At 38.4% G+C, this 12,437-nt stretch overlaps 1 protein-coding gene across 1 annotated transcript in view; it reads right to left on the bottom strand.

The window, feature by feature from the left end:
• SMARCC1 (SWI/SNF related, matrix associated, actin dependent regulator of chromatin subfamily c member 1) overlaps positions 1-12,437 on the bottom strand; it is a 171,992-nt gene that overhangs the window by 137,450 nt on the left and 22,105 nt on the right. Inside the window, exon 3 of the mRNA XM_038566605.1 lies at positions 4,458-4,543. Coding sequence (XP_038422533.1) covers positions 4,458-4,543 — 86 coding nt within the window. The remainder of the gene's footprint in view (positions 1-4,457; positions 4,544-12,437) is intronic.

Genomic DNA, 12,437 nt, shown 5'->3' with positions numbered 1-12,437 from the left:
AAAAATCCTATAAGGCACCAGGATGGCTGTTGGTTAAGCATCCAACTTAATTTCAGCTCAGATCATGAACTCAAGAGTTGTGAGACTGAGCCCTGCATCAGTGTGAGCCTGCTTAGGATTCTCTCTCCCTCTCTGACCCTCCCCCCCACAAAAAAACTTATGCTTTCAAAAAAACATTTGGAAGCAATAGTGAAACATTTACATATGAAATATAAAGTTAAAGGTGCAAGAAGGTAGTAAATAGCAATTCATTATATTATTCTCTCTGCTTTTAAGTTTATATTTTCCATAATAAACTAAAATAGTTTGCCAAAAAATGATTTAATAATATGACAGATTAAAGCCTTCCTTCAGCAATATGCTATGTAAAGCAAAAAAAGTATTTAAAATATATGGATATTAAGAACTGAAATGGGGCGCCTAGGTGGCTTAGTCAAGCATCAGACTCTTGGTTTCAGCTGGGGTGGTAATCTCAGGGTCACAAAATCAAAGCCTGTGTCAGACTCTGCGCTCAGCACAGCATCTGCTGGAGATTCTCATTTTCCCTCTCCCCTTTGCCCCTCCCCCTGCTCATGCTCTAAATTAATTGATTAATTAAAAAGAAAAGTTGAAATAAAGTCAGGTAAATATGGTATAACCTTCAGTTGAAAGATTTAATCTGACTTATTTTGAAATTACCAAGAGTATTTTAAAAAGCTTTACTTTATACAATATGGAAAAAAAGCTCAAACCTACTCATAAGAGAAATGCAAATTAAAACTAAAATGATAAAACCTTTTTAAATCTTAATGCAGCCCTATAGGAAGAGACACAAATGAACCTTTGGTCATTTAAGATATAAATATGAGGGGTGCCTGGATAGCTCAGTCAGCTGGGTATCTACCTTCAGCTCGGGTCATGATCTTGGGGCCCGTGGGATCACATGGTCAGGCTCCCTTGCTCCCTGGGGAGCCTACTTCTCCCTCTGAATTGCCTCCCACTCCTGCGCTCCCTCCATCCTTCCCTCTCTCTCTCAAACAAAGAAAAAAAGAAATAAAGAAAATGTAAATATGAGCTCTCCGCTGACAACTTATTAATTAATGAGTCTTCTGCTTTGTTTTCCTCTGGCAATCTGCTGGGCAGCCTTTCAATCTAAGGCAATACTATCTGTCAAAAGGACCTTCATTAGCTTTATTGCTCTAATTCTGTAACTCTTGGGGCTATAGTTAACGAAGTTCTCTTCTCATCTTCAGCTACATGTAGAAAAAAAGTCTGAATAAAAATAATGGACAATGGATCCTGGAGAATAAGTTTAATTTCTGGTAAAGTGGTACGAAGGGCTCCAAAAGCAAACTTGGAAAAGGCAAAAGACAAAATGCACCGAGCTTGGGCACCTGGGTTATCTCGGTGGGTTAAGTGTCCTGCCTTCAGCTCAGGTCATGATCCCAGGATCCTGGGACTGAGCCCCACATTGGACTCCTTGCTCAGTGGGGAATCTGCTTCTCCTTGTCCTTCTACCCTTCCACCCTGCTTGTGCTCTTTCTCACTCATGCGCTCTCTTTCTCACAAATAAATTTTTTTAAAAATTTTTTAAGTATTCAAGTGATTCTTAAAGTTCAAAAGCAACTACAAGAGACTTATTGTGGTAATATCCAAAAAAAAAAAAAAACAAAAATCAAAAGGAGACTTTGAAGGTAGAGAATAAAAGCTGAACCACCAAGTGTTAAGGTAGAAAGAAAAGTAGCTCTGAGCTTGTCTGCAAGAAATAAATGTCAGCAGCAAATCGTGTCACAGGAAAATATAAAAAACCACTTCTCACATTAAGACAAGTCCTAGGGGATCCCTGGGTGGCTTAGCAGTTTAGCGCCTGCCTTTGGCCCAGGGCATGGTCCTGCAGTCCCAGTATGAGTCCTGCATCAGGCTTCCTGCATGAAGCCTGCTTCTCCCTCTGCCTGCGTCTCTGCCTCTCTCTCTCTCTCTCTCTCTCTCTCTCTCTCTCTGTGTCTGTCATGAATAAATAAATAAAATCTAAAAAAAAAAAAAAAAATCCTGAACTTTATGTTAACTAAGTCTAATTCACCATTGCCAAGCATAACTAAAAAAACACAAAATATTTCCAATCATTAATCTCTTTAAAAGACGTAAAATAGGATGATAATACACAGTAATATATGTAGAACTGTAAGAATAAATAGGATTCTTAGTCTCCATGAAGACACTGTCATTTACCGAGTTGAATTTGGCTATAATCTCTCCTTCAGGAAATGTTTTTAGATTTCCATACTATGTCCAAATCCCCCTGGTTCGGTATCCCTCAGTTACATACAACTATACATGAAATTAGCCCAAAGTTTTATCCTTTATGAAAATCTATAGGGGCGCCTGGGTGGCTCAGTGGTTGAGTACCTGCCTTTGGCTCTGGTCGTGATTCCGGGGCCTGGGGACCCTGCTTCTCTTTCTGCCTATGTCTCTGCCTCTCTCTCTCTCATGAAGAAGTGAAAAAGAAGAAAGAAGAAAGAAGAAAGAAGAAGAAAGAAGAAGGAAGAAGGAAGAAGGAAGAAGGAAGAAGAAGAAAAGAAAGAAAACCTGCAAATACGGCACTCACTTCTGACTATTTAGAGACATCCAAAAAGATCATATTCAAACACTCTGGAATCTTAATCTATACTGTCTGTTGAATGTTCCCATTCAATCTCATAAATGATACTCCAGCTTGACATGAAAGAAAGAAAGAAAGAAAGAAAGAAAGAAAGAAAGAAAGAAAGAAAGAAAGAAAGAAAGAAAGAAAGGAAGAAAGAAAGAAAGAAAGAAAGAAAGGAGAAGAGAAGAGAAGAGAAGAGAAGAGAAGAGAAGAGAAGAGAAAAGAAAAGAAAAGAAAAGAAAAGAAAAGAAAAGAAAGAAAGAATCAAACAGAAACAAGAGAAAAAAGAACGTTTAGCCACAAGAAGGAAAAAGTAAAGTTTGAAATTAGACTGTGAGGTTAACTAGAGAACACAAACTAGGTTAAGGATAACAGGCGACTATTGAGACATCCAAACAGGTGGGTGGTTATTTTTATTTTTTATTTTTTTTAAGTCTCCTTTACTTCTTTTTTGGCCTCTCTTTTAATTTAAAGACATCTTATTTTACATGTCCTTCTTCTAAAGCACCTTAAATCCTTTCACCTAAAATTCCATTGTACTAGCACACAAAGCAAGTTCCGTAACATGGTGACTTAGAAGTCATTTCACTTTGAGACTGTCCTTGAGTCCAGGTTAGATGTAGGACACAGTCTGAACAAGAAAATTAGAGAGTTCCATGTGGGAATCTAACAGTAGGGTACAAATCATATCTGAGAGTAGTCAGACACGCTGTCAATTCTAGTTCAGGAACACCCTATAAGAGTCACAATACCACAGCCAGAAGCAGAGCTGCAAAACAGAAAGCTATCTCTCATGACAACACTCTCATGCTCATTCCATCAATTAATCAATATCTGTTCAACACCCATCCACATATAAAAAGTTCAGCAAATACACAAAGTCTATTATCAACTTGCTATTCACTGAAAATAAGTCATTTACTTACAAACTTGTCCCATTTATCATTATGAGTATTTATATTTCCTGGCTATAAAGTATTGGATTAGCTTAGTACCCAAATTACATGAATATTCTCCTAGAAAGATGTTAATATAGAACTTCATAGACAAAACTAAAACCACTGAACGACTTCGAGTCCATTCCCTCCAACATCCCCTCATAATCCCTTGCACATTAAGGGACTCCCCACCATCCTTGAACTCCAGAACCATCATCATAAAACATTCACTAGTCTCAGCAGCTTCCCACACAGAGATGGCAGAAAACCCAGAGTTCAAGAAAGAGAAGAAAGAAAGCACCGAGAGAAGACAAGAAAAGGGAAAGAGAAGAGTGAAGGGAAAAAGCTACATTGCAGGAGAGCAGCAAGGACTCTACTCCTAGCTGCACCACCACGCACTTAACGGTCTGTGCTCCTGAGCTGGACTTCTTTCATCTACGTCCTAAGGAGAGTATGCTAGATATTTCTCATTCTGAAGGCCTGGCTCACCAGAACACCTAAACTGCTATCTTCAAGAACATAAGTTCACAATACAATTTATGTATTTCTATTACCTAGATACAAACATATATGAGAAATAACTTGCCTAATAAATGGAACAGTTGTTCAGTATATTTCCTGGATGTAAGCACAAAGAAAATTAGAAAACCAGATAAAACTTCTACCTTGCACATTATAATGTGCCTTTAGAATTCTCTAACATCGGGGGATTCCTGGGTGGCTCAGCGGTTTAGTGCCTGCCTTCAGCCCAGGGCATGATCCTGGAGTCCTGGGATCGAGTCCCACGTCGGGCTCCCTGCATGGAGCCTGCTTCTCCCTCTGCCTATGTCTCTGCCTTTCTCTCTCATGAATAAATAAAATCTTTAAAAACAAAACATATAAAAAACACAAAAACTTACCATCCTTGTTCATTTTTATACTTGTAAGCAGCCCCAAGAATGTGACACAAGGTTCCTCCAGCTTTGAAATCCATGAAACATTTTGCCTAAAAATGATACAAGTTACACATGAGAAAAAGTAAAGTTCTGACACAATGTTTGAATTCAAAGTTTTACAAACTCAAAAGACATAAACAGCTGCTAACTTAACCTCCTTAAATACTTTCTGGAACCAAATAAGGTATGAAGAAATTTTTTCAAAAGTGGATTAAAAAAATTTTAATTCAACTAACATATTACTCTTTAAGTAAATGGCTTCTGAAAAACAAGATTTTAAAAAGATAATTCAAAATGCTTCAGCAGGAAACACTAATGGACAGAATACTGATATACTACAAACTCCACTGGTAAATTTAAAATGTGATTTTTAAAATATATAAAATTCCAGTAAGAACATTTCCTACAATATGATTTTCCTGCAGAGTAAGAATTATTAGTATACATTTGAGTTTTTTCCCAATTTAGGTCCCTGACTTTAAATTACTCAAAAATTGGAAATCTTGCAATAATATTTTAATGACCAAAAAACACAGCGTAACTACAAATTATGTGTAAAATTAAGCTAAAGTCTGTGCAACAACTTGAAAGAGATGTGCACTTTATGGATTATAAAAGTAACACTCAAATAAATCAAATGCTGCATGACTTCTATATTATGGAAGTTAAAAGTTTCATATAAACTGATCATCAAACAGGCTAGTAGGTAAAAGTACTAGAATTACAGCATGCAGGGATCCCTGGGTGTCCCAGCGGTTTAGCGCCTGCCTTCGGCCCAGGGCATGATCCTGGAGACCTGGGATCGAGTCCCACATCAGGCTCCGTGCATGGAGCCCGCTTTACCCTCTGCCTATGTCTTGCCTCTTTGCCTCTCTCTCTTTCTCTGTGTCTCTCACGAATAAATAAAATCTTTTAAAAAATAGCAATAAGTAAATACATACATATATACATACATAGGTTTGAGGGGTGCACCTGGGTGGCTAGTTTATAAAGCATCTGCCTTGGGCTCAAGTCATGACCTCAAGGTCATGGGATTGAGCCCCACAGCAGGCTCCCTGCTCAGCAGGGAGTCTGCTTCTCCCTTTGTCCTTCCCCACTTCACACTCTCTCTCTTAAACAAATAAAATCTTCTAAAAAATAAAAATAAATATTCAAATAAATACATAGGTTTGAGTTCCTAATTTCTTGCCCAACACTATCCCTAGTACACCTCAAACGTTACATGACATATTCCTAAACATATACATCTAGGTGCAATTCTTACTACTAACAACATGTTATTTATTTGAGAAAATACACAAGTTATTACAATTTTATAGTGGTGGCACCTTAGAATAATGTGCTAGTAGGTACCTACAAAGAGTAGAATCAAAGAGTTCTACTAGCCTTCCCTGAACCCCCAGAGACTGAACTAAAATGTTCTCTCCAACCACACATGCATATCACTACTGTGCACATGCAAACCACTCAAAGCATAATACTGAAACGACTGGTTTATACACTGATGTGTAATAGGACTCCTTGAGGACAGGAGCAGTGTCCTATTCGGGTCTTTAACATCAATATGCAACAGAGTTCCTGACAACATAGATAATCTGTAAAATTTTTCTCAATAGTTGAAGTATACTAAAATCATTTAAAAATTCATAGCCGTGTTACATATTGATCAGACCAGAACAATAAAACACCTAAACACATAATTTTAGATTAAGGTCAATTTCTAGACAGGTAGTAAATTTGAGAAATCATTTTCAGATACATGCTGAAGACAGACACAGTGACTTTATCCACCACGACAGGGACAAGTGATGACTGAAGAAGTCAAAACCGAGACCTCCAATTTTCCAGGGGTAACATCTGAATAAAGGGAAAGAAAGAGGGAAAGCAGGAACTCTTCAAGGGCACTAGTTCTAGTAATGAAGTGCAAAAAGGAAAACAAATCCATAAAGATGTGGCAGAAAAAAACCAAAACAGGACACTCACCAGACATCAAGGATTCTTAGAGCTTGGGTGGGAGTGGATTTGGGACTCTGGTCCTAATAACAAGCTCATTATCAAAATCATCCAGATAAAAAAGCAGTAGATCAGAGTCAGGGGACAGCAAGTTGGAGGCAGAAACAAGAGCTTTTGCAGGGACACCCACCAGGCCCTGACTGTATCCTCCCCTCATCCAACCCTCAACTACCCCCACCCTGAAGAGGCTTGCCCTAACACTAGATATAACGCAAATACAAGAGTTCGTGTTCTTAGACATTCTCTGAAGGAGTAGCATGGATTGTTCCTTGTAAATTCCTCGAATGGTATTGAAAAACTTAAGGAATAAAATGGCAAAGAAAATACCAAAACTTGAGCTTTCCAGAGCCAGCAAAGTGCTGCTTTGCCTGAGTTATCTCAGCAGCTACACACCCCAATCAGAGACTGGGGATCAAGGACAGCTCTAACAGCCTGCTTCTATTCCCAGCTGTGTGACTACACTGCTTTTGATAAGCTGTTCTATCTCTGATTAACTAATTTGGAAAATTAATCTAGTCTTATTCTGGATGTACATAAGTGGTCTCAACCTACCTAATTATAGACCACCTAAAATTCTGCTGAGTTGATGAGACCCAAAAAAGATAAATCTAACTGCAATACTTAAAAGTGCTTGAAATTTGTACCATAGTGTCCTTATTTCATTGGTTTATTAATTTGTCTTAACTGGAAAAAAGGAGGAGGATATATACTTATGCACATAGAACATACACATCTATAATGCTGTGTTCTGGTCTATTTAATCAGCATGATAGTGCAAGAAAATAAATGTGAGAACGTGAATAAAGGAACAGAAACTGAGTGTGTCCAAGACACCAAGAGTGTTCACAGAAAATCACGACATCATCTTCACACCTTGAAAAGGAATGGGAGGGACTCCTGGATGGATCAGGAGGTTGAGAGTCTGCCTTTGGCTCGGAGGTGATCCCTGGGTCCCAGGATCAAGTCCCGCATCAGGCTCTCTGCAAGGAGCCTGCTTCTCTCCCTGCCTGTGTCTCTGCCTCTCTGTTTCTAATGAATAAATAAATAAAATCTCTTTAAAAAAAAAAAAAAGAAAAGAAAAGGAATGGGAAATGGGGATCCCTGGGTGGCTCAATGGTTTAGCGCCTGTCTTCGGCCTAGAGCATGATCCTGGAGTTCTGGGATCAAGTCCCACATCGGGCTCAGTGCATGGAGTCTACTTCTCCCCCCCGCCTATGTCTCTGCCTCTCTCTCTCTCTGTCTCTCATGACTAAATAGATAAAATCTAATTAAAAAAAAAGATTAAAAAAAAAAGGAATGGGAAAAAAGGCACATCGCTTAGACTCCAGAACCTCTTTACCTCACAAAATATGAGAATCAAATATTCTGTACATTTCTCTGTATACTTTAACTGCTTTGGAATTCAAATAGTGCTTTCGATAAATTTTTCCCAATGTTATTAATAAAAGATACTGTAGGGCAGCCCGGGTGGCTCAGCAGTTTAGCGCCTCCTTCAGCCCAAGGTGTGATCCTGGAGACCCGGGATCCAGTCTCATGTCGGGCTCCCTGCATGGAGCCTGCTTCTCCCTCTGCCTGTGTCTCTGCCTCTCCCTCTCTCTCTCTCATGAATAAATAAATAAAATCTTTAAAAAAAATTTAAAAATTAAAATAAAAGAAACTGTTAATAGCCTTATAATTAGCACCTCTAATCATAGGTAATTATTGCTGTAGTGCTCCTATTCTTAGGGAGAACAAAAAGTATTACCATTACTATTGATTACTGAGAATTTATTTATTTTTTTTAATTTTATTTATTTATTCATGAGAGACACACACAAAGAGAGAGAGAGAGGCAGAGACACAGGCAGAGGGAGAAGCAGGCTTCATGCAGGGAGCCCGACATGGGACTCGATCCCAGGTCTCCAGGATCATGCCCTGGGCCGAAGGCAGGCACTAAACCGCTGGGCCACCCGGGCTGCCCCAATTACTGAGAATTTAAATTTACCATGAAGCACTGTATATACATCAGTGACAACTTGTTATTTATCAGAAAAAAAAAAAATGTACAAGTCATGGCAATTTTTTAGTGTTGGCATTTTAAATGAGAATAATGTGCTTCATTTACTCCTCACAACAATACCAAAGTTGACTCTTTTCATGCCATTGTACAGATGAAAAAGTATTGCCAGCTCCAACAATATGACAGGCTGAATATCCAGAAAGCCCTACTACTTCAAATATATGTTAGACAAAATATAACAAACATTATTTTAAACATACAGCTGGATTTCTAGGAAGAAAGCAAAACCCTAGGTACAAAAATGAAAGATGGAAAAAAAAATCTAAAAGTCAAAATGGCAGTCTTCTAAGATTAAAAAAAAAACACACACACACACACACTAGGGTGACATGGGGTCAGATAATGAGACTAAACAGGCAAGTAATGACAGCATTGATAAAGGATAGGGTTTCACTGTCTATACAGGACAGGAAATAAGACTACAGACCTAAGCAAGGGAGTACACTTCATAACTAAGGCCATCACCTACCACACATGCATGGATAGCCAGGGCTATCAAGAGGTTGCAGTAGGGAAAGAATGAGCTAGAAAAAAATACCTGCCAGCAAAGAGGATAACAAGCTTCCATCTCAAGATAATTTGAGTTTGGAACTTAACTAACCACTCAGATAGGAACCCCATGACAAATTAACACAAGAACTGGTCCTATGTTCAGCAGGTCTTCTGGAGTGCCTTAAAGAGCAAATTCTCAGCCCAGGCCAACAGAATCCCCAGGTAAAATTCCACTGAAGGAAGTGCTGCCATTCCAAAATTCAAATATACAGAAATCTCAAATTATGTTTTAAGTCAACAGAAAAAACAAATAGAAGAATCCTAACATTTCATATAAAAGAAAAAATGATAAGACCTGTACAATGAGAATATGTAAGATGATTAAAGACACTAAGGAGGGATCCCTGGGTGGTGCAGCGGTTTGGCGCCTGCCTTTGGCCCAGGGCGCGATCCTAGAGACCCGAGATCGAATCCCACGTCGGGCTCCCGGTGCATGGAGCCTGCTTCTCCCTCTGCCTATGTCTCTGCCTCTCTCTCTCTCTCTGTGTGACTATCAAAAATAAATAAAAATTAAAAAAATAATAATAATAAAAAAAAATAAAGACACTAAGGAGAAAGATTTGAAAAATATATACATATAACTCCTATCACACGTACCGTTCACTGAAACTAAAAGCACAACTGTCAGGCTATATAACAAATTAAAAAATTACACATAGAAGAATACAGTTTAAAATTTATTTGTGAAGGATTGGAAATTGTGAAGGATATAAATCTCTAGCTTCAAGAATCAGTTTTTGGGTTTTTTTAAGATTTATTTGAAACTGCATGCACGCAAGCAGGGGGAGCAACAGAGTGAAGGGAGAAAGAGAATCTTTGAGCCAAGACGACTGCCCACTAGGCTCAGAGCCCACGGCAGGACTCACTCCCAGGACCCTGAGATCATAACCTAGGCCGAAATCAAGAGTCAGATGCCTAACAAACTAAGCCACCCAGACGCCCCAAGAAATATATCAGTTCTGAGGAATAAATTAAAAATACATAATAGAACCTACAGCTAGACACACTGTAGTCCAACTGCGTAACAGCAAAGAAAAAAGAGATTTTAAAAGAAACCAGAAGGAAAGAGAGTATCTCTAAAAAAAAAAACCCAAACTGGATTGATAAGATCTCTCAGCACCAGTAATCTCAGTAACTTACAAAACTATTACATGTTCTTAATGTAACAAAATTTGAAATTTATAATAAAAAACAATCATTCAATCATCTTTTGAAATAATAATGTAAGCCATTAGAAGTCAAATAGAAATTAGGAAATACTTTAGAAGCACTTGGGTGGCTCTGTGGGCAAAGCGTCTGCCTATGGTTCCCTGCCCAGGGGGGAGCCTGCTTCTCCCCCTCCCTGGCACTCGTGCTCACTCAAACAAATAAATAAAATATTGAAAGAAAGAAATTAGAAAACACTTTAGAACTAAAAGAGTGAAAAAAACATTACATCAAAATGTATGAGCCACAGCTGGATGCACAGGTTTTGGGTTTTTTTTTTTAAGATTTTATATATTTATTTGAGAGAGATGGAGAAAGACCAAGAGAGAGAGAATACAAGCAGTGGGAGAAGCATACTCCCCGCTGAGCAGGGAGCCCAACACAGGACTCAATCCCAGGACCCTGGGATCATGACCTGAGCTGAAGGCAGACACTTAACCAACTGAGCCACCCAGGCACCCAAGATGTACATGTTTAAGAGAAAAAGGAATGCTGACCTCTACACCACATAATACACAAAGATCAATTCCAGATGGATTATATTGTAAAGGTAAAAGGCAAAACAACAAAGCTTCTATGAAAAACATAGAATATGACTTTGGAATTAAGCAAAGATTTTTTTTTAAAGATTTTATTTATTTATTTATTCATGAAAGACACACAGAGAGAGAGGCAGAGACACAGGCAGAGGGAGAAGCAGGCTCCATGCAGGGAGCCCGATGTGGGACTTGATCCCAGGACTCCAGGATCACGCCCTGGGCCAAAGGCAGGCTCTAAACTGCTGAGCCACCCAGGGATTCCCTAAGCAAAGATTTCTTTAAGAGGGTATAAAAAGCATTACGTATGAAAAAAAAAAATCTTATATATTAGTTTGTCAAAAATGGCCAAACTATAGCCCATAGGACAAACCCAGCCTGCTTCTGCTTATGTAAATAAAATTTTATTGAAAAAAAAATAATGCTCATTGTCTGAGGAGATGCTCACACAAGAGCAAAGATGAGAAGTTACAGCAGAGACTGCATATTTACTATTCACATATTTACCTTTAACAGATATTACAGATAAAGCAGTTTACCATTTGGTAAATGGTAATTTACCAGAAAAGTTTACTAATCCCTGCCCTATATTACAATTAAGAGCTCTGTTCAGGGGCATCTGAGTGGCTCAGTTGGTTAAGTGTCTGCTTTCAGCTCAAGTGATAATCTCAGGGTCCTGGGATAGAGCTCTACATCCAGCTCCCTACTCAGAGGGGAGTCTGCTTCTCCCTCTGCCCCTCCTCCCCACTTGTACTCTCTTCGCTCTCAAATATATAAGTAAAACCTTAAAAAAAAAAAAAATTTCTGTTCATCAAAAGACATCATCATGGTAATAAAAAGATAAGGCACCAAGAGGATATTTGCAATAAATATTTCTGACACAGGACCCATAACCAGAGCACATAAGAAAAACTCCTTTAAAAAAAAATGAGAAAGAAAAGAAACATGCCCACTCTTGGTGAGAATGCAAATTGGCACAGCCACTGTGAAAAACAGTACAGAGGTTCCTCAAAAAGTTAAAAATAGAACTACCCTATATTGTCTGGTAATTCCACTATCGGGTATTTACCCAAAGAATACAAAAACACTAATCTGAAAGGATATATGCACCCCTGTGCTTATTACAGCATTACTTACAATAGCCAAATTATGGAAGCAGCCCTAGTGACCATCACTAGATGAATAAAGAAAATGTGGTGTGCGTGCATGCATACACACACACACACACACACACCGGAATATTCAGCCATAAAAAAGAACAAAAAAATAATGAAATCTTGCCATTTGCAACAACAGGGATGGAGCTAGCAATTATAATGTTAAGCAAAATGTCTTTTTATTTAAGAAATATTTCTTTTATTTAAGAAATAAAACAAACAACAAAGGAAAAGACAGAGAGACAAGCCAAGAAACAGACTCTTAACTGTAGAGAACCAACTTATGATTATCAGAGGGGAGGTGAGTAGGGAGATGGATGAAATAGGTGATGGGGATTAAGGAGTACAATTATCATGATGAGCAATTAATAACACAGAATTGTTGAATCACTATATTGTACACCTGAGACTAATAAAACAC

This window comes from Canis lupus, chromosome 20 (assembly GCF_011100685.1).
Source record: "Canis lupus familiaris isolate Mischka breed German Shepherd chromosome 20, alternate assembly UU_Cfam_GSD_1.0, whole genome shotgun sequence".
NCBI lineage: Eukaryota > Metazoa > Chordata > Mammalia > Carnivora > Canidae > Canis > Canis lupus.
This window is presented reverse-complemented; position numbering and strand designations above follow the sequence as displayed.